This window comes from Hemitrygon akajei, unplaced genomic scaffold (genome assembly GCF_048418815.1).
Source record: "Hemitrygon akajei unplaced genomic scaffold, sHemAka1.3 Scf000041, whole genome shotgun sequence".
NCBI classification, from domain to species: Eukaryota; Metazoa; Chordata; class Chondrichthyes; order Myliobatiformes; family Dasyatidae; genus Hemitrygon; species Hemitrygon akajei.
Genome location: NW_027331927.1, coordinates 8,929,236 through 8,955,925, shown reverse-complemented (window position 1 = coordinate 8,955,925; position 26,690 = coordinate 8,929,236). Strand labels below are relative to the sequence as shown.

Here is a 26,690-nt window from a genome sequence, read left to right as displayed (position 1 = left end):
TATAAAGAGTGGAGTTGAATTGTTTTCGAAATGAACACGGGGGAATGCGTAACGAAAGTTTAAATCAGAACAGTACCAATTTCGGAGGGCAGAGTGGTCCACTTATGCATTCGGTGTGTTGATTAGAAAAGTTCTAACAGTTTACTTAGTATAAGCCAATATAACAGCTGGATATTAATGTTATTGTGGAACTGAAAAGAAAAATGACATTGATTAACCACCATACATGGAGGTTTTTGTGCTAATGTTGTACCCAGCGTGTTGCGGATCGACCACGACTCACTCGGCGAGCTAGCCAGCGCGGTACGGGACCGAGGGACGCGCTCCCCGTTCCCTGTTACTGACTCTACAGTCTCCCCATCTACCCCGCGCACCAGCTCACCGCCCCGCCCACTGCCCACGCGCGCCCTCTCGCGGAGCATCGTCACCATCGCTCTGCCGGGCTGACGTTGAGACGATTTGAGAATGCTGCGCGTGCTCGGTATCTCTCCTGAAGTGACGTGCATTTCACTTATCCCTCATTGGTGACAGCAAATAACAATTTAGCATATCAACCAATGGGGATGTGAGCGTCGTCATTTAGGAGTTCCCGCCGTAGATCCCGCCACGTGTTTCCTAACCCGACTCCCGGAAAAGATCCAACATGCTCATTTCTTTAATGTTACTCTTACTCGACAAGGAGTTGGCGGAGCTCTAAGGTTAACATATTGAAGTAGGAGAACGGGGGTTTATCTCCTCTGAAGGAGCGAGGGCAAATAAGGCTTCAAGTCAAGTCAAGTCTCTTTTATTGTCATTTGGAACATAACTGCTGGTACAATACATAGTAAAAATGAGACAACGTTTTTCAGGACCATGGTGTTACATGACACAGTACAAAAACTAGACTGAACTACGTAAAAAAAAAACAATACAGAGAAAGCTACACTAGAATACAGACCTACACAGGACTGCGTAAAGTGCACAAAAACAGTGCAGGCATTACAATAAATAATAAACAGGACAATAGGGCAAGGTGTCAGTCCAAGCTCTGGGTATTGAGGAGACTAATAGCTTGGAGGAAGAAACTGTTACATAGTCTGGTCGTGAGAGCCCGAATGCTTCGGAGCCTTTTCCCAGACCGCAGGAGGGAGAAGAGGTTGTATATGGGATGCATGGGGTCCTTCATAATGCTGTTTCATTTGCGGATGCAGCGTGTAGGGTAAATGTCCGTGATGGCGGGGAGAGAGACCCCGATGATCTTCTCAGCTGACCTCACCATCCGCTGCAGGGTCTTGCGATCCGAGATGGTGCAATTTCCGAACCAAGCAGTGATGCAGCTGCTCAAGATGCTCTCAATACAACCCCTGTAGAATGTGATGAGGATGGGGGGGGGGGGGGGGTGGGAGATGGACAGTTGGGATGGTACGCAAACTGCAAGGGGTCCGGTGAGGGGGGCAGCAGGGTCTTGATATGCCTCATGTTGAACGTCACGAAACACTTCATGATGATGGATGTAAGTGCAACGGGACGGTAGTCATTCAGGCAGGACACTGAAAACTTCTTCGCCACGGGGACGATGGTGGCGGCCTTGAAGCACGTTGGAATGGTGGAGCTGCTCAGGGAGATGTTAAAGATGTCAGTGGGAACATCTGCTAGCTGGTCTGCACATCCTCTGAGCACTCTACCAGGGATGTCGTCTGGTCCAGCAGCCTTCCGTGGGTTGACCATGCACAGGGTTCTTCGCACGTCGGCCACGGTGAGACACAGCACCTGGTCATTCGCAGGAGGGGTGGACTTCCTCGCCGCCATGTCATTTTCCACCTCAAACCAGGCGTAGAAGTTATTCGGCGCATTTGGGAGGGAGGCATCACTTGCACAGTCAGGTGATGTTGTCTTGTAATTGGTGATGTCCTGGATGCCCTTCCACATGCGCTGCATGCCACCGCTGTCCTGGAAGTGGCTGTGGATTCGCTGGGCGTATGCACGCTTTGCCCCTCTGATGGCTCGGGACAGTTTGGCCTTGCTTTTGTTAAAGCCGCCTTGTCGCCTGCTCTGAAGGCGGAGTCGCGGGACCTCAGCAGCGCACGCACCTCCGCGGTCATCCATGGCTTCTGGTTGGCACGTATAGTGATGGTCTTGGACAGTGACATCATCACTGCACTTGCTGATGTAGCTGGTCACTGATGCTGTGTACTCCTCTAAGTTGGTAGAGTTGCCATCGGTTGCAGCCTCCCTGAACATGTGCCAGTCAGTGTTCTCAAAGCAGTCTTGAAGAGCAGAGATGGCTCCTGCTGGCCAGGTTTTCACCTGCTTCTGAACTGGTCTGCAATGCCTGATGAGTGGTCTGTTTACTGGGATTAGCATAACAGAGATGTGGTCTTCCTTCTCCCTGCGCAGCTCCTCTGCATCACATCCACCAATGTATGAAATCAGAAGGTTTTGTTTCCGTCTCCAATTCAACATCTGCTGCTACGAGCGGTCTGTATGCTGGGATTAGCATAACAGAGATGTGGTCTAAGTAACCAAGGTGGGGGCGGGGCTCTGCCCGGTACGCGTCGGGGATGTTTGTGTAAACCAAGTCCAACACGTTCTCCCCCCTGGTTGCAAAGTCCACATATTGTTGGAATTTGGGATGCACTGACTTAAGGTTCCCGTGGTTAAAATCACGGGCGACAATAAACAGACCTTCAGGGTGTGCGTTCTGCAGATCGCTAATAGCCCCGACCATTTCATAAGCGCCTCCTTAGCATTAGCGCTAGGGGGAAATGTAGACACCGAATATAAGGACGGAGGTGAATTCCCATGGCAAATAAAATGGACCGCATCTAACAGCCACAATGAGCAGTGTCTGGAAACCAGCACAGAGTTCTTACACCATTCCGTGTTGATGTAAACACACAAGCCGCCACCGCGCGTCTTACCGGAGAGAGCTGCATCTCTGTCCGCACGAAACAAGGCGAGTCCGTCTGGCTGAATGACTGCGTCCGAAATCCCATCAGTGAGCCGTGTCTCTGTGAAGACACACGCAGAGCAAGCTCTGTACTCCCGCCGTCTGGCTGAATGACTGCGTCCGAAATCCCATCAGTGAGCCGTGTCTCTGTGAAGACACACGCAGAGCAAACTCTGTGCTCCCGCCGAGTATTTAGTGTTCAGTATTCAGTATATTATTCGGGGACACGGGTAAAGTGTTGACCTGCAAGTGCAGTGTGAGGGGAGATTTTGGGAGCAAGTCACGATTAGAATACGACACAATGGGCTGGAGCGACCCAGTGGCTGCTTTTTGTTTGAGGTGTCTGGGTTTAAACAACGGAGTGAACAGACCCACCTTGGGCCTGCAGGTCTCCCAGTGGGTGTTGTGGGGACAGACCCTTGGAGCATGATTGCTCGCTGTCTACATTAGGGACAAAATGCAACATTTACATGTCTGATATTGACTGAATGAAAACATCTATATTTATTATGTATTCTGTTCATGATACAATCATTATCCAATTTATGTTCAAGTTTAATGACCCCAGCACATGCCTGATGTCACGTGTGGGATCCCCTCACCGGGATCTGAAGTCACGTGTGCAGTTCCTTACGTCACACTGGCGTTGAGACTGTCGAACATTACCGGCTAAGGTTACAATTACCTGACCCACCCACAGTCAACAGAGGAGTTACACTCTTCACATAGGTGTGAAACCATGTTTATCACTGGTTACGCCCAATAGCCGAGGCAGAGCAGCTAAGAGAGCGTTACCTCCGCTACCTTCATCTCCCGCTCCCGCATCGAACTCCCCGTCAAAGCGGAACAAACTTCAAGTAAATGTCCTGCTTTTTGATTTATTTGCACTTCCCTCCGAGGGAAGTTGGGTGCGTTTGTGAAGCGACTCCTGCGGCCGGAGTCTGATGTATTGCTGAGAGGTAGGAGGAGACCACTCGGTTCATCGGTTTGATGCCGGTCTCATGGGGAGGGATCTCGGCAGAAGGGCGAGTGTGAGGGATTTTACTGTGAGGATAAAGATGGTGTGAGAAGTGGGTGGACAGAGTATGAGAGGATATTTATTTCAGTGGTGGATCCAGGAGTAGGATGGGGGAAGGAGCCGACTAACAGTGGGGAAGGGACATGAGGGGCTCGTCTGTGGAAATGTCTGAGCCCACAGTGGCGTCGAGCAGAGATATTCACCACTTTGCGGGTCAAACACTGGCAGACTGTTGATCTGCAAGTGGGGCCAATGGTCTGGGTAAAGTGGGATAGAGTGGTGTTGGGGGGCAAGGATGGAACAATGTTGGGTCAGATTGAATGACAGGATAGACTGGAGGGGCTGAATGGCCTGCTCCTGTTCATGTTGTCTGTGTGTTTAAAGAAAAGAATAACCACATCCTTCTTGGGCCTGCAGGATGTCCCAGTAAGTGTTGTAGGGACCAGTGCTTGGAGCCCAGTTGTTAACAAACTGTGTCAATAACTTGGCTGAGGGACTAAATCAACATTTCCAAGTCAGCCCTTGAATAAATGTGAATATATACACACTGTTAATGACGCAAAAGCAGTATTTATGACTATTGACACAATATATATATATTTATTTGTATAATGGTTATGACATAAAACTTGTATTTCTATATTGATAATGATACAGAATTGTTTAATTTATGTTCCGTGTGTTATCTGAATGTATTTGCCTGTGATCCTGCTACAAATCAGTGATTCTCTGTATCTGTACCTCCCCATACATGCGAACTTGACATAAACTCAACAGTACGTGAGAAAACTCAGTGAGATTTGATTCGTGATGATTATCTTGGCACCTTTGTAGCTCAATTATAAAGAGATAATACACCTAAATGCAAGACCCTTAACTGTGTTGATGAGCAGAGGGATTGGAGTCCCAAGTTCATCGCTCCCTCAAAGTGGCTACACAGATTGACAGCGTGGTTAAGAAGGCAAATGGCATGGTTGCCTTTATTAGACAAGATACAGCATTCACAATTCAGGAAGTTATATTGCAGATTCATGAACCGTGAGTTTGGCCACATCTGAAGTATTTCATACAGTTGTAGTTGTCTCATTCCAGGAAGGATGTTAATGGCCCTGGACAAGGCGCAGACGAGGTTTAACAGGATATTGCCTGGATTAGAGGGCATGATCTATAACGAGAGGTTGGACAAACTTCGGTTGTTTTCTCCAGAGCTGCAAAGACTGGGGTGAGACGATGGAGGCTCATAAGGTTACGAGACGCATAAATAGAGTAGATAGAGAAAAACTCCTTACCCGGGGAAGAAATGTCTAAATCAATATGCATGCATTTAAAGTGAGAGGGGTAGTTTGAAAGGAGGTGAGGGGCAAGTGTTTTTTTTCACATAGAGTGGTGGGTTGCTGGAATGTGCTGCCGGGTGTGGTGGTAGCGGCAGATACATTGGGGACTTTTAAAAGATGTTTAGATAGACACATGAATGTGAGGGAAAATTGTGTAGGCAGAAGGGATTAGTTCAGTTGGCGATTTGATTAATTAAATAGTTTGAGCACAACATTGTGGGCCGAAGGGCCTGTTCCTATTGTACTGTTCTATGTTCTGTGTCTCTTGTCGAAAGGTTTCGGGGTTACGCAGGCAAAATAAATGAGTGGAGACAACAGGTCAGCTGGAGCCCAATGTGGGAAATGTGAGATCACCCACTTCTGTAGGACAAAGCGAAATCCTGAGTGTGAATAAATGGAGATGGACTGAGGCGCATTTGGTAGGGAGGGAGGTCCTGTTATTCTATCTCGGTCATTCTAGAATCTTTGTACAGTAATCTGTATTTTTAATTCAGTATCTGTGTATTGTTGGAGGACCATCAGTGATTGTCCTTGAACCCTTCTCTCATCTCGTTCAATCTCCTCATCCCCACCACCTCATTCAACCTCTGTCCAGTCTGTATCCTATCACCTCAATGATATATATCAAATGTCTTGTTCAATATCTGTCCAGCCTGTATCACAACAATGATTATACCAACAATCTCTCTTCTGTCGCTGTCTTCATTGTGAAGTATTTTGCCTTACTGAGTCATTTCTGAAATCGGTGTTTGTTACCTGGATTACCAGAGGATTTATTCAATACAGCACGTGGTAGGGTAATGACAGCCATTCCGATTTTAGTTTCAATGTTACCAAATGTCCACTGTGTTATTCTTTGTCAGGAGACTTGGAAGTAGATGTAACAGATTGATAGTGGGATGGGGAGGATGTTGTGAGCATTGACTGTATCGACTGTATTATCCCTCTGTTGAAATGAAGGCAAAACTAATGAATGTGGGACTTACATTTGTTCAGCTTTGTTCAGGCCGTCACAAACATCCTGTAATCAGTCAATAGTTATGCATCATTTAAAGGATAAAGAGACAAAAAAAAACTGGAACCGTTCAGCAGATCGGGCAGCATCTTGGACAGTCCCAGTTCTGACAATTGGGTCTTCCACAGTTTCTCTTTCCTCAGATCCAATCTGATGTACCGTTTCCAGCACGTTTATTTCAAATTTATATTAAATGCATTTTATTCCTGTTAGCCGGTAGGACATGTGATGATTGTGTCGGGCAATATCCCATTTTCTTAACTCCAGATATGCCACCAGTTCTGATCCCACTGTGAGAACATTTATATCTGACAGACGGCTGTACGAACCCATGTCCTTCTAGGATGCAGAGGTCACTGACACCCTCTCTCCATTCCCAATCTGTACTCGCAGCCCATGACGGTGATGTCTGTCTAGGTTAGAACCACAGAACAATACGGCACAGTCCAGGCCCTTCATGTTGTGCCGACCCATATAATCCTTAAAAAAAAGTACAAAACCCAAACTAACCCATAACCCTCCATTTTTCTTTCATCCATGTGTCTGTCCAAGAGGCTGTTAAATTCCCCGAATGTTTTAGCCTCCACCACCATCCCTGGCAAGTCATTCCAGGCACTCACAACCCTCTGTGTTAAAAATTTACCCCTGATGTCCCTCCTAAACTTCCCTTCCATAATTTTGTACCTATGCCCTCTGGTGTTTGCTATTCGTGCCCTGGGAAACAGGTACTGACTATCCACCCTGTCTATGCCTCTCATAATCTTGTAGACCTCTGTTAAGTCCCCTCTCATTCTTCTACGCTCGAAAAAGAAAAGTCCCAGCTCTTCTAACTTTGCTTCATATGACTTGTTCTCCAATCCAGGCAACATCCTGGTAAATCTCCTCTACACCCTCTCCATAGCTTCCTTGTCCTTCCTATAATGAGGTGACCAGAATTGAACACAATAAGTGCGGTCTAACCAGAGATTTGTAGACCGAGACTTTGTAGGTTCTGGGACTCTGTAACAAACACAATGTTAACAGCAAGATTAGACAGAAATTAATTAATATAAAGAGAACATTGTTGCTTCGTGACATATCCTGTCAGATCCAATGGACCGGATCCTCCCTAGTTTACCACTTAATTTGCCCCATGCCCGTCATCCACGTCCAATAACTGTGTCTGATAACGCTCAATATCCCACCCTCCCTCTACTGTGCCGATAGCTCCAAATGCTTCCCAGCATTCAGCCCACATCCGCACATATAGACAGAACCTCTTCACGCAGGTCCACCCTCCCAGCAAGGGAACCCACATCTAACTGATCCCACAATCCTGGCTCAGGCGCATAACCGGGACTGAAAGACTGGAGAGCCTGGAGCCTCTGGCTGTCCGGCAGAGCTCGAAACCGGACATTTCCCACTGCAACCCAACCTCTATTTACTCAAAGCCCAGATCAGCCCCATCCTCACCGCCGCTCGTACAGGAGTCCCGCCGGCGACAGCTGGAGTCGGCACCGCGCCTGCGCTCTGCAGGAGGTTCACTGCGGCACCATCCGTGGCCGGAGGTCACTAGGTCAGAGCGTTTGGCTGTCCGGTTCTTTCACTGTGACACCCCGAACTCCACATCAACTCCATCCAAACCACCCAGGGCAAACTTTAATGACCAACAAACCATAATTGCTCTCAGTGATCAGCGATCTGAATGATTCACTCACTTTTAGAGGAAGGGATACCTAAGGTCGACATTGTGAAAGTGTTTAGTTTCCCAGGAGACAAGACTGTGGACGAGAGGTGTTCTGTTACCTGATGCAATCTGTGTTTTCCCTCGTGGCAATTCCAGTTAACATCAATAAAACTGCTGTTTATGAAAATCCTAAACAACAAGACTCTGTATTGACAGCAGCCACTCCATCCCAAAGCAGATCACCCTGGACAGTCCTCCCCTCTGATGACGCATTGATCACATTGCGCATGCTCGCATTCTCGGATGGGCGGTGTTTTCCCTTCCATTCTCTGTTGAATAGGTTTCGGGGTCGGAAAAAGTCCCCTGGGCGGGGAGCCGGGGGTTGGATCACTGACTGAGGGGTGAAGACATAACTTTCCCATCGGTGAGTATTGAGACCAGTCCCGAGTGAGGAGGTCTGATGCTGGGCAGTGAGACCCGTTATCTCAATCGAACTGGCGGCCTTCGCCCCGCTTCCTGGACGGAACCTGCCGGGGTCAATCCGGGTTGTGGGACCTTCATACCAAACCGCATGGGAACAGCTAACGCTCAGCCGCTGTTGTTCTGCTCCTCGGGAGGGGTGGGGATGAGGCGGTGGTGCTGGGACCACACCTATCTTTCGCCCGTTTGGACAAGGCAGTGAGATCTACATCTGTCACCTCCTTCCGTTGCAGGTGGGGAATATGTTTCTCCTGACTCCATTCCACTCTTCCAACCGGCCGAAATGCAGCCAGTGTTTCCGGGTATATTACCCATTTGTGTGAGAATTTAGTCTTTTCTATTCTTCTGAGCTACTCAGAAATGTGTACACTTCAATTAAACCTCCCTCCCGAATTTCCAGTCTATCTGATATTTCCACATAATTAAAATAAGGATCCGGTTTATTGTCACGGGAGACACTCCACCAGTCACAGGATCCTGTGTTCCCCTCTCATTTTACCGCAGATCTGCAGCATCGGCAGGTTTCATTTTTGCCCCGCCATCTCCCGCACTGATGATGTAGCAATCACTTTGCGAATGCTCACTGTTCCTGGATGGGCGGCAGTTTCCTTTCCATTCTGTGTTGGGATCGTCTGCGGGGTCGGGATTGGGAGAGGTCCCTCGCCCCTGGGGCAGTGAACTGGGAGAGCATCACCAGCACAGGTTGAATTTAATGCAGCGTGAGGCAGGGTAAAAGGAGCCAATACAACTTCAATTTCATTATTATAGAATGTTGCCGCATTACTCTTGCTCATAATTAAACTCACAGTACATGATGTAAAGCTTTGTTATTTGCTTTTTCGGTTATCTTTGGTGAGCCACTGTTCAGTAACAGCACAAGAAGGAGAGCTGCCTGTTTTTTTTTTCTTTAGTTCTCTGATCACTGCCCCTCAGTGAAGAGTCAAGTGACCTCAGCAGGAGATGTAACAGATTGACAGTGAGGTGCGGAGGTATTGGGGATGGATGTTGTGAACATTGAAGTATCGGAATGAAGAGAAAACTAGTGAATATGGGCATTGCATTTCAGCAAAATCTGTTCAGGACATCACAAGCATTGTGAAATCAGTTGATGTTTGTGAATTGTTTAAAATTAAAAAAAAAAGAGAAATTACTGAAATTCTGGGAGATCTCCAGCCTCCCAGATAACCACATCTGCACCAGGTGCACCAAGCAGCAACTCCGCAGAGAATGAGTTAAGGAACTGGAGCTGCAGCTCGATGTCATTTGCCTCATACGGGAAGCTGAGTAAGTTCAAAGTAAAAATTATCAGAGTACCTTTAAAGGCACCATCCCCGCAAAACTATTCAGCAAACTCCAAGACCTGACCTCAATACATACTTGTGCAATTGGATCCTGGATTTCCTCACTTGTAGACCTCACTCAGTTCAGATTGCAAAAACATCTCCTTCACGATCTCCATCAGCACAGGAGAACCACGGGGATGTGTACTTAACCCCCTGCTCTACTCGCTTTGCATCTGTGACTGTGTGGCTAAGTACAGCTCTACCACCATATATGTTTGCTGATGATACCTCTGTTGTGGACTCTATCAAAATGGGAGGTGAATCAGCATACAGGAGGGAGACTGAAAACTTGGCTGAGTGGAGTAATAACAACAACCTCTCACTCAATATCAATAGGACCAAGAAACTGATTGTAGAATTCCGGAGAGGGAAGCCCGCGGTCCTTGAGCCAGTACTCATTGGAGAATCAGAGTTGGAGGGGGTCTGTAACTTTAAATTCTTGGGTGTCACTCTCAGAGTTCCTGTCCTGGACCTTTCATATAAATATAATTGCGAACACAGTACGACAGTGCCTCTCCTTCCTCAGGAGTCTGTGGAGATTCGGTATGTCATCAGAACCGTTGGCAAACCTCTGCAGATGTGTGGTGGAAAATCTGCTGATTGGCTGCATTATGGACTGGTCGGGGAACACCAATGCGTTTGAGAAGAAAATCCTTCAAAATATACTGGATTTGTCCAGTATGTCACGGGTAAAGGTCTCCCAAATATTGAGTTTATCTACATGAAATGTTGCCGTAGAAAAGCAGCACCCATCATCAAAGATCCTCACCGCCCAGGCAATGCACTTCCCTCGCTGCTGCCATCAGGTAGAAATTACAGGTGCCTCAGGACACGCAACACCATGTTCCAGAACAGTTACTATCCTACAAACATTTGGATGTGAATGTACAAGGCTTGACCAGTAAGTTCGCAGATGGCACAAAATTAGTGGATGGTGTTCACGGTGAAGATTATCGTAGCTTATAGGGGATCTAAATGGGCAGAGGAGTGGTAAATAGATTCCAAAACCAACTCGAGAAGCAACGGTTTCATATAGAGATTGGTGATTATGTGGAGGGAATTGCCAGAGGAAATGGATGAGGCAGGCACAACTGTATAATTCCAGAAGCAGTTGGGATGTGTAGATGGAGTGAAGAGGCCAGGAGGGAAATGGGCCCATCACAGGAAATTGGGACCATCTCGGTGAGCACTGTGGTCAGCATTGTCTCATTGGGCTGAAAGGTCTCTGTTGCTCTGTAACTCTATCAGTAGATGCACTGAATAGACACAGACATGGTGTGGGAGTTCATGTTAACAGGGAATGTTTTGTCCCTAAGCCAACGGATGCTCTGATACAGGGGATGGCGATACTGTTATTTGCAAATACTGTAATCGTACTCTCTCTGACTCACTGTCTGCTTGTGTGTAATTCAGGTTATCACCAGCAGGTGGAGCTTTCCTGCTCCTGGACCAAAGTGTAAACAAGACGTCGGCAATCAACATTCGTCAGTCAGATACAGAATGGCCAAAGGTATGATCATTGGGATCTTTCTAACTAAATTTCTGTCCTGTTGGCACACACTAGTACAAATGAACAAACTTACACAGATGCTAACTGGGCACAGAAAACTTTCATCAAGCAGTATCATTGATCCCACTGGTAAAGCGGCCTTGATGTAATTGATCAATCTAACAGTTCCAGCTCAGGGACCTGACACCGATAATGGTCGAATCACTCCACTCACCTGAGTGAGTTTCAAAGCTTCACCTAAGTGAAAGGAGCAGGTACTCCTGGATCAGGTGGCTGTGAGTGAAATACAGGAGTGCAATTGCGGGCTTGTGGTCTATGTAAAAGTCCTGGGTCAGTTTCTGTTTCACCTCGAGACAGGCCCTGATGTGTAAGATATCTCCAACTTTCATTTATAAAATTCAGAACCAGATGGTAGGAGCATTTCCAGGAATTCAGAGATTGTGTGATAAACGAGCATTTCAGGTTTTGGAACGGCAGCTATCAACTCCCTCCTGGTTTTCTTGGCTGCTGTGGAAAGGAGATGAGGGGAGTTTCTGAAATCTGTTTTCTGTAGCAGAGCCGAGAACATTGGCAGCATTGGTAATGGCTGAGGATCAGATGACATCTCATTCTGGATAAATATGCGGTTTGCTTCAGTATTTTAATACCCGCATCCATGTCTGCGCTGTGTACAAATGGTGAATGTGAGTTCTCAATATTTCCCTATTAAGATGATCTGCTACCTGGATTTAAAATTCCCAGGATCTCTGATGGAAAACCCGGTATAGCCAATGACCAAATGTCTCAGTCCCCAATGGGCATCAATCTGCTCAACTCTGATTCAGGGGGGAATAAAACAGATATAACAGCCTGGACACAGGTCCGTCGGCCCAGCTAATTCATGCTGATCCAAATGTCTTTTGTGCTTGCTCCGTTTTCCCACAGCTTTTCCCAAATTTCCCTTAAAGACTTCTATCCTTTTCTCTGCCCACATCCTCTCAACTTTAAAATTATTTGTGTTTGCTGCCCCCTCTGGCTGCATGTAATTGATACCGATCACCGGCCACGTGAATGAATGCCCCGTCGGTCCATATTAAATTTCTGCCCTCGAGTCTTAGACTCCACTACCCCGGGAATAAGACTATGACCATCTACCCTATCTACGCCCCTGATTATTTTTAAGTATATGTGTAAGGTCACCCTTCAAGCTCCAATTATCCAGGGCAAACGGTCCCAGACGAACCATATAACTGAAAACCCAACATCCTAGTCCAGTGACATATTTGTCATTCTCCACTAAACTCTTTCCAGCTTAATCAAGTCCATTCTATAGAACCAGAGCTCCTGAGCAGATAGTGGAGCGGGGGTGAAAATAAATAATGTTAAAAGTTCATGCAAAATCAGAAAGACTCTTTGGTGGTGGTAATAATCTTCTGAGGTGTGTCTATTTCAATGCAAGGAGTATTGTGGCGAACGCTGACGAGCTGAGGGCCTGGATTGACACGTGGAATTACGACATTATAGCCATTAGTGAAACTTGGCTACAGGAGGGGCAGGACTGGCAGCTTAATGTTCCAGAGTTCCAATATTTCAAACGTGGTAGGGGCAGAGGAATGAAGGGTGGGGAAGTAGAATTGCTAGTCAGGGAAAATGTTACAGCAGTGCTCAGGCAGGACAGATTAGGGGGCTTGTCTACCGAGGCCATATGGGTGGAGCTGAGAAACAGGAAAGGTATGACCACATTAATGGGGTTGTATTATAGACCACCCAATATTCAGCGAGAATTGGAGGAGCAAATCTGCGCAGAGATAACAGACAACTGCAGGAGACAGAAAGTTGTGATGGTAGGGGATTTTAATTTTCCACACATTGATTAGGACTCCCTTGCTGTTAAAGGTCTAGATGGGTTAGAGTTTGTAAAATGTGTTCAGGAAAATTTTCTAAATCAATATATAGATGTACCAACCAGGGAGGATGCAATATTAGATCTCCTATTAGGAAATGAGTTAGGGCAGGTGAAGGAAGTGTGTGTAGGGGAACACTTTGGTTCCAGTGATCATAATACCATTAGTTTCAACTTGATGATGAATAAAGATAGATCTGGTCCTCGGGTTGAGGCTCTAAACTGGAAAAAGGCCAAATTTGAAGAAATGAAAAAGGATCTAAAAAACGTGGATTGGGACAGGTTTTTCTCTGCAAGGATGTGATTGGTAAGTGGGAGGCCTTCAAAGGAGACATTTTGACAGTGCAGAGTTCGTATGTTCCTGTCAGGATTAAAGGCAAAGTGAATAAGAATAAGGAACCTTGGTTCTCAAGGGATATTGGAACTCTGAAAAAGAAGAACAGAGAGATGTATGACAGGTATAGGCAACAAGGAGCAAATAAGGTGCTTGAGGAGTATAAAAAGTGTACAAAAATACTTAAGAAAGAAATCAGGAGGGCTAAAGGAAGACAAGATGTTGCTTTGGCAGTCAAGGTGAAGGATAATCCAAAGAGCGTCTACAAGTATATTAAGAGCAAAAGCATAGTAAGGGATAAAACTGGTCTTCTTGTAGATCAGGGTGGTCGGCAATGCATGTGCCCAAAAGAAATGGGGGAGATCTTAAACATGTTTTTTGCATCTCTATTTACTAAGGAAACTGGCATGGAGTGAACGGAATTAAGGCAAACAAGTAGTGAGGTCATGGAACCTATACAGATTGAAGAGGATGAGGTGCTTGTTATCTTGAGGCAAATCAGAGAAGATAAATCCCCAGGACCTGATAGGGTATTCCATCGGAACTTGAACGAGACGAGTGTTGAAATTGCAGAGGCCCTGGCAGATAAATTTAAAATGTCGGTATCTACGGGTGAGGTGCTGGAGGATTGAAGGATAGCTCATATTGTTCCATTTTTTAAAAAAGGATCTAAAAGTAATCCGAGAAATTACAGGCCGGTAAATTTGACGTCATATATTTATTTAATTTCCCAGTATCACCCAACACCGTTGCATTCAGATCCCGTGGTCATCATTCAACTGCTGTGAATTAAGTGATTGGCATTACTGTGTCTATCCTATTATTTTTCTGGGAGTGAATGTGTCCAGTCACCGGCTTATCAGGATGGTCACCAAGCAGGATGTACGGTTCACGTTACCCAGCACAGTCCCACTCCAAAACTGGTCAGCCAGAGTCACGGCTCCATTGCAGTCTGAATCAGTTTTGCTCAGATCTAAATCATACTCCAATAACCTGCAATTCATCATTTGTTTCAGGTAGGAAATCGAAAAAATTTCGGAACGTACTGAAGAGGTTTTTACCAGGTGGATCATCGGGGAAAGATGATCGGGACAAGGGAAGCAAGGTACCGAAGCAGGGTCAGATTGAGAGCAATGTCCCAGAATGCAGTACGGCCGCAGCGGAAGTGGAGCAAATTCAGCCCAGAGACACCGATCAGGAACCTGGAACCGGCACAAGTGAAGCGACTGTCTGTCAGCTCGGAAGCTCATTGAGCACGGAATTTTCAAGTCCCCAACAAGCAGCGGGTGTGTGAAATATGAGGGTGATGTGTTTGCAGAATGTGGCAGGGAGGAGGGTAAAAGCGATTCCTTGTTGGAGGGTTGGTCAGATGAGAGGGGTAATGTGTGGGTGTAGTACATGTAGTGTAGTGGGGCACCCGTTACCCCACTACAGGAAATGTACTACCTGCTCTGAGGATTTCCAGGATGTGTATTGGAGGAAATGCAGTTGTCCAGATAAGAGAGTATTTCCGGGATGTGAATCAAGGGAAATGTATTCGTCAGGATGGAGAGAGCATCTCTGGGAAGTGAATATTACCGGCAGTCCCAGCATTTATTGCCCATCCAAAATTGAAATAGGTGAGTGGGTCGGATGGGGGATGGACTGGTTTGCATTAAATACGGTCCTTCTATTACGTAATGCCTAGAACATTGTTGGGTAGGTTTTAAGGCCAGTGTCGGAGATTGGGATTAAATCCATTTTTGTGTCTGTAGGCAGGTTCAAGTCATGTTTTTTTGTTGTTGAGTTGGGTGAGAGCTGCGGAAACGAAGAATATTTCAGTTCAAGCCTACGTTTTCCTTTTTATATTCACAGAGCCAGAGTTTACAATCTCTGACCTCCTAGAAGAGGTGGGCGAATATCAACTGTACCAACTGACAAAATTCTATAGAGACAGACTCAAACAAGCAATTGAAGAAAAGGTTGAGAGACTCGGTTGGATGTTGACAAAGGAGGGATATTTCAGTAGAGAAGAAAATGAGGTGAGTGTGGTTTGTGTATTGTCACCGAACTGCTGGGAATAGTGACCAAAATTAATCTCCTTCACGTTCTTGGCGTGAATGGAGACTGGGAATTCACCTGGGGATGGAGACTTTGATTTCTGACTTGTCTCCAGCAGATCTGGTTTCAGCTGTTAATGTGGGGAGCACTGGGAGCAAAAGGGTCAGCCTCAGCTTTTTTTTCCTCTCTCACCTGCTGTATTTATCAGTGTGATATAAGAGCAGTGGCTGCATATCTGGACTTTGAACAGACATTCAGTCTGAATCTAATTTCAAATCTTGTTTGGACCATCGGGCAGATTCACCTCATCTCACTAATCCAGGACGAATATTAAACTGTCAGATTGTAAACTGAGACAACCGACTTTACAGCCGTACTTGACAGAGGAAAGCCTGCTAACCATATCTGGTCTTGGTTCCGTGAGTTCCCAAAGAATGTGTGGCTGATTTGTCATAGTCATAGGAAAGTACAGCACAGAATCAGGCCTGTTGGCCCATCTATTCAATGCTGGACTACTTAACTATGTATTCCCATTGACCTTCACCAGGCCATAGTGCACTATACCCTTATCATTCATGGATCTATCCAGACTTCTTTTAACCACTTGCACTACTTGCGCTGCTAGCTAGTTTCACACTCTTAGCACCCTCTGAGTCAACAAGTTTCACCTTTGTACCCCCTGAACTTTTCACCTTTCACCCTTTGCTGATAACCTCTTGTTGTAATACCTCTTTACCTCAGTACAAAATATTGCTGCATTTATCCTGTCTATACCCCATGTGATTGTGTGAACTTCTCTCAAATCTCCCCTCAATCTTCCACTTTCCAATGAATAAAGTCCTAAGCCGGTCACTCTTTTCTTCGAACTTAGGTCTTCTCTTCCCGACATCATCCTTGTTTTTATTTCTGTGTACTCTTTCTAACTTACTTCCATCTGTGCTGTAGGTAGGTGAGCAGAACTGCAGATAATATCCAAATTAGTCCTCATCAACGTCTTATGCAACATCATATCCCATCTATTGTACACGATATTTTCATTGATGAAGGTTAATGCGATAAGAAACTTTCTTTCAGATCCACAACTTGAGCACATTTGCCATCACTTTCAATGACTTATGGACCTGTATTCCCAGATCATTCTGTTCTACCGCACTTTACAGTGCCCTACCGGTCACTGTGTAAGATCTACCCTGCTTGGCCCTTCCAAAGTGCAATTTGTCTGCATTATATTGCATCTGCCCCTTTTAACCCCATTCTCCATTTGGTCTAGATCTCACTGCAAGCTCTTGTAGTCTTCCTCTTTGTCCACTGCACCTTCCCAATGTTGGTGTCATCCGCAAATTTGCTGATACTGTTAACCATAATTTCATCCAGATCATTGATATAGATGACAAACAACAACAGACACAGCGCCGATCCCCGTGACACTACACGAGTTACAGGCGCCAATCAGAAATGCAACAGTCTATAGTCACGATCTGGATTCCTCCAAAAAGCCAGTGTCTAATCCAGTTTACTACCTCATCTCAGATGCTGAGCAACTGTAACTGCTCAGACCTGGTAGCAGTGAAACTGAGGGATTATTTTACAGTGCAGTGGACCATCAGGGAATTATGCTGATTTATTGCATAATTGTTGACCATTATTCGAGTTATGGAAAACCTTTCCAATTTCCTACTGCTAACTGTTCTGGGAGATCAATCATTCAAGGCCGGGACATCATTCCTCTTATCTCTCAGAGCAATGTCCTAAGCTCATCCATGTTCAGTTGTATCCTCGATTACCTTAATTCCATCATCGGTGAATGTTCTGGTCAGACCACTTGTCTGAGTGCTACCGGTACCATGTAACCCAGTACTACCTGTCGCATGGTCGGATGGTCAGTGACTAAACCAGCTCCCCCCACCAGGCTGGCCTGGTGAGGAGGGTGGCTAGACACCCTGCAGGATGAAAAACAAGACCTGTCTAAGGGCGGATGACCCATCTGTTAGGGTCAACGTCATCTCGCAAACAAGTACGGAAAGGGCATCCCTCGCATCGAAGCTTGGTCTGGCCAGTCACTGCAACAGAACTTCCCCCAGCCGTCTTGGACCCAACCAGGCTGCTGGATCCGGGAGGGGATGTCGAGAGGGTGGATCTGGACCGGTACAACGCCCTACTCACCTAAAATCCACTCACGCACACGGTTCCTTTCTGAGGAGTGGGGTACCACCCCACTAACTGACTGAAAGGAACCATCATCATCCTATGGGATGGATAGCCAGAGATAGAGAGAGAGAAAGATGTTGCTTGAAGACGGTTCAATGTTTAATTCATAATTCCTCAGTAAATGAGGAAGCCCATGCCTGCATTCAGGAAGTGATCACCATTTTGCAGCACGAGTGCCAGGCAGTAGCGATCTCCATCAAAAGACGGCCGCACTGACATTCCTTAACTTTCTGTTGTCTTTACACATCATAAGACCATAAGGTATCGGAACACAAGTAGGCCCATCTTCCTACTCCGCCATTACGTCATGGGTGATTTACTATCCCTCTCAACTCTATTCTCCTGCCTTCTCCCAGTGAACTTTGCTGACCAGACTAATCAAGAAGGTACCAAAATCTGTTTTAAATATACCCAATGACCTGGTCTCCGCAGCTGTCAGTGCCAATGGATTCGACAGATTCACTACTCCTCGGCTAAAGAATCTCCTCATCTCTGTTCTAAATGGACGTCCCTCTATTTTGAGACTGTTCCGTCTGGTTCTAGACTCCCCCACTTTGAAACATCATCTCCACATCCTCTCAATGCCTTTCGATATTCCACAGATTACAAATAGATTCCCCTCATCCTTCCACACTCCAGCCAGTACAGGCGCATCCAGGAATCATTCTCATCAAAATTAGGTTTAATATTACTGGTTCTGTCAGTTTGGATTCCTCTCTGGACTTTCCACAATGCATCGCGTATTTTCACTGATCAGGGGATTAAAACCGTTCACAATATACAAGTGAGGTCTGGCCAGTGCTTGTTCTTATATTCTAATCCTCTCGAAATGAACGCTAGCATTTGTTTTTGCCTTTCCTAACACCAACTCAACCTGCAAGGAATCCTGCACCAGGTCTCCTGAGACTCTTTAGAACTCTCAAAAATATTCTATGTCTTCATTATTTCTGCCAAAGTGTATGGCCATGTACCTCCCTATACTACATTCCAATTGTCACTGATTTGTCAATTTTTTCATCATTCATGTCCTGCTGCAAAATCCCTGCTTCCTCAACGCTTCCTGTCTTTCCCCATATCTTCGTAACGTGCGCAATCTTGTCCATAAAGCCTTCAAATCATTGACATAACGGAAAAAGGAATTCTCCCAAAACCAACCACTGCAGAACACCACTGGTCACCAACATCCAACAAGAAAAAGCCCCATTTGTTCCATTCTGTGCTTCCTGACAGTCAGTCAAAATCTGTCTGGAGAAAATCATGGATCCTCTATCAATGCTAGTGTCTCTCTTGTCATACTGCCGTTCCCTGTCTTGTTAAACGGCGTCATGTGTGGTACCTGGTTAAAGGTCCTCGGGAAGTCCAAGTGAACAACTTGCACTGACTTTCCGTTGTCGACCCAGCATGCTGTTCTCTCAAAAAATTCCAACAGTTCTGTCAGACAAGATTCCCTTCCATGGATGTTGGCCTTTTTCTTATCATGTGCGTCCAAATACCTCGAAACATTATCCTCAATTATCGACTGCTGACGTCTTCCCAAACGCTGATCAGACTAAATGGCCTATAGTTTAAAATGATCGGTCCTCCGGAACCATTCCAGAATCTCGTGATTCTTGAGTGATCATCACTAATGTCTCCACAATCTCTTCAGCCTCCTGTTTCAGAAGCAATCGAGTGCAGTTGATCAGGTCTTGTAGCTTTAGTTTTTGGTTTGTTGGGTGGTAGAGTTGGTCTCCTGACTTGGTGTGTCTGGGTAGTCTTGTTTTGTCTGGTGTATTTGGAGCTCCTTTCCGGGGAACGCGCTAAGACAGTAGCGCGACATTAATACGCAGCAGCCTCTCTGGACTATGGATTTGGGGATTACAAAACGTTATGTAAATTTTCTGGTGTAGTCTGTTTTGTCATATGCTTTTGTGATATCATTCTGGGGGAACGTTGTCTCATTTTTTAACTGCATTGCTTCTGTGGTTTCTAAATGGCAATAAACAGAAACGGAACTGAACTTAACTGACTCATCTATCTTCAGAACTTTCAGCTTCCCGAGTGCCTTCTCCTTAATAATGGCAAGTACACTCACTTCTGCCACTTGACATTCTCAAATATCTGGCACGTTTTAGTGTATTTTTTACAGTGAAGACTGACGCAAAATACTTACTAATACCTTTTGTCATTTCTTTGTCCCCTGACAGTACCTCTCCACTGTCATTTTCCAGTGGCACAAAATCCACTTTCCTCTCCTTCACTCTTCATATATCAGACGGACCTTTTGGTGAGCTATTTTACGTTATTCGCTAGCCTACCTTCATTTTACATATTTTCTCTACTTACGGCTTTTTAATTGCCTTCTGTTGGTTTGTGAAAGCATCCCAGTCCTCCAGCTTTCTACTATACTTTGTAATATTATGTCCCCTCTCCTTTGCTTTCGTGCTGCTTTGACTATCTTGTCAGCCATGGTTGATCATCCTCCCTTTAGAATAATTCTTCATCTTTGTGATCACTTGTCCTGAGCCTTCTTAATTGCTCCGAGAAACTTCAGCCATTCCCGCTCTGCCATTGTCCCTGTTAGTCATGTTCGAATATATTTTTGCCCAGGTCTTCTCCTATGCCTCTGTAATTCCTTTATCCAACTGTCGCACTGATCCATCTGACTTTACCTTCTCCCGCTCAAACTGCAGTGTGAGTTTTGCTATTTTATGATCACTGCCTCTTAAGGGATTATTTACCTGAAGCTCCCCAATCAAATCTGGCTCAATACACAACACCAAATGCAAATCCGTCTGTCCTATCGTGGGATCAACCATAGGCTTCTCTAAAAAGCCATCTCATAGGCATTCTATAAATTTCCTCACTCAGGATTCAACACTGACCAGATTCTCCAAAGCTACCTGCATATTGAAATTCCCCATGACTATTTTCACATTCCCCTTTTTGCATACCTCTTCCCTCTCCTGTTGTAATTTGTAGCTCACATCCTGGCTACTGTTAACAGGCCTGTATCATCAGGGTCATTTTACCTATGCAGTTTCTTAACATCTACATCGTCCAATCCGTTATCACCTCTTTCTCAGGACTTTTCATTTTTAATGCCAGCAGCTTCGACCCAACACTTTCACCTACCTGCGTATCCTTTCGATTCAATATTTATCTTTTGATTTAAGCACCCAACTATAAACTTTTGTCAGCCGCGATCCATTTGTTTTTGCTCTCTCTCTCTCCCCTCTCTTCAGTTCTTGTTGTCACATCTAGTTGATGTAATACTGCACATTGACAGATCAAGGAAATTAATCACATTGCATCTACTGCAGGGTGTCAGTAAATCCTTATTCTTACACACTATTGATTGAGAATTTCCTTCAGTTACTGTTTCTCTGTTAATGACTGAACCCAGGGCGGATGAGGCAGCAGCTCAGTGACTGCATCTGTTCTGAAGCTACTGGGGCCATGAACAGATACTTTCCTGTACATTCTCCATGCCTGTCTGTCTGCTGCACAATAAATTCATTGTTTCCTTTTGTAGAAAGTCACTGAACTGACAGAGAAGGGAAACCGGGCAGAGAGTTCCAGACTCTTCCTCAGTTTGGTGATGGGCAAAGGCTCCCGGGCCCGGAGGGCGATGTGGGAATCCTTTGTGACATGGTGGACTGAGTTACCGAAGTTGGACAGAATACTGAGGGAAATACAGGAACTCGGTATGTTAAAACCACACACTGAACACAAAGCACATTGAGATAAATATTTTAGTTATTTTAATTATTTTAGCTCTGTTTCCATGGATGTTTTTTTTAAATATTTAAACAGGTCCTGATCCACAGGAATACATGAACATCACCCAAGGTTTATCTGAATTACCCAGTCAGCTGATAGGTGAGTGATCAAATGCACAGTTCAAACCACATCTCAAATGTTAGTCTCTGACTTGGCAAAGCTTGGGAATCAAAATTCGCCATTAAACATTCGCTGATCTCTGGATTCAAGTAACAATTCAAAGAATCTCTCTTTGCAGCCTGAATATTCTACAATATATTTTTTTCTATTAATACAGCTGTTGGTTCTGCTGAATCCATGTAGACCACATCTACCACCATACCTTCATCAATTGCTTTTTGTTACCTCTTCAAAAAACTCAATTAGCCTCGTGAGGCAGAACCTTCCCTTCACAAAGCCATGTTGACCCAGACAGTAAATTCCAGGCACCCACAACTCTGTTAAAAAACTACCCACAATTGCTGTAAATTTACCCCATCTCACCTTAACCAAATGCCCTCTGGTATTAGACACCAGTCATATGTAAAAATAAACAAACAAAATACAGGCTGTCGACCCAAACTCTTATCTCTCAAACTTGCACACCTCAGTCAGATCTGTATTCTACCTCCAGAGTAAACAAAGCAAGTTTATCAAACCTCTACTTGTAGCACATGTCACCGAATCCAGGCAACACCCTGATGAACCTGTTCTGCACCCTAACCAATCCTTCCAAGAGCTCGACAATCAGAAGTGAACACAATACTCCAGATGCTCCCTGAAACCATAAGATCCAGGAGCAGAATTAAGCCATTCGGCTCAGTGAATTTGCTCTTCAATTCCTCTCTACCCCATTATCCCAGTAAACATTGACACTTTTCCTAATCAGGAACATATCGACCTGCATTTTAAATATACTCAATGAGGTGTCTTCTTCAGACGTCTATGGCAATAATTTCACCGATTCACCACCCGCCAGCCAATAAATTTCTCCCCGTTTGGGTCCCCGGCAGCCAGGACAATTCCCCACAGTTCTCAAGCATGTTAATTTTCTGTATGAACCTCCCATGTGGGATCTTGTCAAAGACTCTGCCAGTATACAAGTAGACAATTTCCATGTGTAACATCATCCAACACCTTTGTCACCTCCTGGAGGAACTCAATCAAGCTGGCAAGACGCAAACCCGACCCAAAGCCTTGCTACTGAACCCCAAACCACCTCATACATCCTCTCTGTCATACTCCCATGGGGCAGAACATAAAAAAGGCTGAAGGTATGTACCACCAGTCTAAACGACAGCTTTATTCTGCATTTATAAGACTACTAAATGGTCACCTACTATGTTATTATTAGCTCCTAATAATAATAAGGCAATTTTATATCTAGAATTATAGCATCGTACATCCCGTAACTAATAACAACTCAGATAACAACTTAGATAACCACAATATACTCACAGGACAGCAGACAGAATACCGTTCGGGTTTGAACAACAGATAAAAGATTATGTAATTCTATTTCAAACCCTGTAGAAAGCAGAAATCTTTCAGTGTTATATTGTCTATCAATACAAAACACATCTGATTCTGTTCCACGTGTGTTTAAAAGGTTCCAAATATATATAAAATTCATACAATACTTGTGAAATTTCTGCAACATCTGATGAAGCATTCGCGTAAAATAAACGTCCTATTAACAACCACAGAGGAACAACGACCACTATCAAAATAAATGGAGGGATTTTCCAGAGAGACTCACTGAGCACACTATGGTTTTGTCTAGCTTTAAGCCCACTCATAATTTACTGAAACAGACAAAATCAGGTATCTAATCAGAAGAAAATACGAATTATACCTTGACACAGTTATACATTGATGATTTTAAATTATTTGCTCTTGCATCAGTAAAGCTGAAACAAATAATTCAAATAATGGAACTAATTTCCAAATATATAAGCATGAACTTTAGACTAGGAAAGTACAGAACATGATTAAACATAAAGAAAGGTGCAATAGAACCGGTGGAATATCAAACAGAGCATCAGGATACAATGCAACAGAATATGAAACGTATATTTAGGATATCAATAAGCAAAGAAAATAGATAATCGTGTGATAAAGGAAAACCTGCCAACAAAATTTACTTCAAAGCTGAAAATCTGAATTTACTGCAAGGCTGAACAAACTTTGAATTTGCATCGAGGATCAAGAAAATCTGCCAAACAGAGCTGAACAGTAAAAATATAACAAAGGTAGTAAACATTCACTGTGCCCATATTGACGTATTGGTTTGGTATAATATCCTGGTCTGAAACGGATCCGGAAATATGCAAAGAAAAATAAGAACTTAAATAGCAATTTCTGGAAAACACCATGTGCACTGGAAAGCGCGTAGACTGATATGAACGAGGACAGTATGAGGATGATGAATAACAGATCTAGAAAAATGAGACAACAGCCAGATAAAAATTTTCAGGGTCAGGGTTAATATCATGGATACATTTCGTGAAAATTGATTTTCTGCGCCAGCAGCACAATTACAGTAAAGCGTGTGCGGTGAGCGTGTATTTATGTATTCAATTGTAGAAATAGAATTGTATCAGCATGACTTAATCAGTCTGATGGCCTGATGAAAGAAGCTGTCGCGGAGCCTGTTGGTCCTGGCTTTAACACTGCGGTACCATTTCCCGGATGGTAGCAGCTGGAGCACTTTGTGCTTGGTGAGACTTGGGTCCAGAATGATCCTTCGGGCACTTTTTACCCCCTGTCCCTGAAATGACCTGAATAGTAGGAAGTTCACATCTACAGATGCACTGGGCTATCCGCACCACTCTCTGCAGAGTCCTGCGATTGAGGGAAGTACAATTCCCATACCAGGCAGTGATGCAGCCAGTCAGGATGCACAAAATTTAGGGGCCCATCCCAAATGTCCTCAACCATCTCAACCATCTGTTTTGCTGTTTTTCTTTTTTTTTTTTGTTCAGACTAGAGAATAAGCCAGGCAGGATGTTGGAATGCTCCTCTTGCAGGATGTGTGAAGTCAGGGAGACATCCGGTGTCCCTGACAACGACACCTGCAAGAAGTGCACCCAGCTGCAGCTCCTAACAGACCGCGTTAGGGAACTGGAGCAGGAGCTGGATGACCTCCGGATCATTCGAAAGACTGAGCAGTTTATAGATAGTAGCTTCCAGGAGGTAGTTACACCTAAGGAACAGGGCACAGGTAATTGGGTTACCGTCAGTCGAGGGAAGGGGAAAGGGCAGTTACTGCAGTGTTTCCCTGTGGCCATTCCCCTCCAGAACAGGTATACCAATTTGGATACTGTTGGGGGGAAGGATTACCTGGGACAAACTGCGGCAGCCGGATCTCTGGCACTGAATCTGGTGCTGCAGTGCAGAACGGGGGGAGGAAGAAGAGGAGAGCGGTAGTGATAGGGGACTCCATAGTCAGGGGTACAGACAGGAGATTCTATGGTCGTAACAGAGACTCCCGGATGGTTTGTTGCCTCCCCGGTGCCAGGGTCAGAGATGTCTCTGATCGCCTGCACAGCATTCTGAGGTGGGAGGGTGATCAGCCAAATTTCGTGCTACACATCGGTACCAATGCCATAGGTAGAAAGAGTCAGGGTGTCCTGAAGAGTGAGTACAGAGAGCTTGGTAGGAAGTTGAAAAACAGGACATAGAGGGTAGTAATCTCCGGATTGCTTCCTGTGCCACGTGCCAGTGAGGGTAAGAGTGCGATGCTCTGGCAGATGAACACGTGGCTGAGAAACTGGAGTAGGGGGCAGGGTTTCAGATTTCTAGATCATTGGGACCTCTTTTGGGGCAGGTGGGACCTGTACAAGAGAGACGGGTTACACCTGAACTACAAGGGGACCAATATATTTGCAGGGAGGTTTGCTAGTGTTATTGGGGAGGGTTTAAACTAGATTGGCAGAGGGATGGGAACCAGAGTGCCAGAGTAGATAGTGGAACGGTGGTAAACATAAATAATGGTGGTAGTTCATGCAAAGCCACAAATAGCAAGGTTGTGGGTGGTGGTAATAATATTCTGAGGTGTGTATATTTCAAAGCGTGGAGTATTGCGGGAAAGGCAGACGAGCTGAGGGCCTGGATTGACACATGGAATTATCACATCATAGCCATTACTGAAACTTGGCTACAGGAGGGGCAGGACTGGCAGCTCAATGTTCCAGGGTTCCAATGTTTCAGACGTGATAGAGACAGAGGGATAAAGCGTGGGTGGTGGCTTTGCTAGTCAGGGAAAATATTACAGCAGTGCTTCGGCAGGATAGATTAGATGGCTTGTCTACTGAGGCCCTATGGGTGGAGCTGAGAAACCGGAAGGTATGACCACATTAATAGGGTTGTATTATGGACTACCCAATAGTTAGCGAGAATTGGAGGAGCAAATTTGCAGACAGATAACAGACAACTGCAGGAGACAGAAATTTGTCATTGTAGAAGATTTTAATTTTCCACACATTGCTTGGAACTCCCATCCTGTTAAAGGTCTAGATGGGTTAGAGTTTGCAACATGTGTTCAGGAAAGTTTTCTAAATCAATATATAGATGTACCAACTAGGGAGGATGCAATATTAGATCTCCTATTATGAAATGAGTTAGGGCAGGTGACGGAAGTGTGTATCGGGGAACACTTTCCTTCTAGTGATAATAACGTCATTAGTTTCAACTTGATCATGGATAAAGATAGATCTGGTCCTCGGGTTGACGTTCTAAAACTGAAAAAGGCCAAATTTGAAGAAATAAGAAGGGATCTAAAAATCGTAGATTGGGACAGGTTGTTCTCTGGCAATGATGTGATTTGTAAGTGGGAGGCCTTCAAAGGAGAAATTTTGAGAGTGTAGAGTTTGTATGTTCCTGTCATGGTTGAAGGCAAAATGAATAGGAATAAAAAGCCTTGGTTATCGAGGGATATTGGGACTCTGATAAAGAAGAAGAGAGAGATGTATAACATGTATAGGCAACAGGGAGGAAGTAAGATGCTTGAGGAGTATACAAAGAGTAAGAAAATACTTAAGAAAGAAATCAGGAGGGCTATAAGAAGACATGAGGTTGCTTTGGCAGTCAGAGTGAACGATAATTTTAAGAACGTCTACAGGTATGTTAAGAGCAAAAGGATAGTAAGGGATAAAATTGGTCCACTTGAAGATCAAAGTGGTCGGCTAT

At 44.9% G+C, this 26,690-nt stretch overlaps 1 protein-coding gene across 1 annotated transcript in view; it reads left to right on the top strand.

Moving 5' to 3' along the window:
• Positions 1–26,690, top strand: part of LOC140720325 (NACHT, LRR and PYD domains-containing protein 3-like) — a 510,894-nt gene that overhangs the window by 447,074 nt on the left and 37,130 nt on the right. Inside the window, exons 5-6 of the mRNA XM_073035188.1 lie at positions 21,274–21,445; positions 21,555–21,620. Of these exons, the coding sequence (XP_072891289.1) occupies positions 21,274–21,445; positions 21,555–21,620 (238 nt within the window). The remainder of the gene's footprint in view (positions 1–21,273; positions 21,446–21,554; positions 21,621–26,690) is intronic.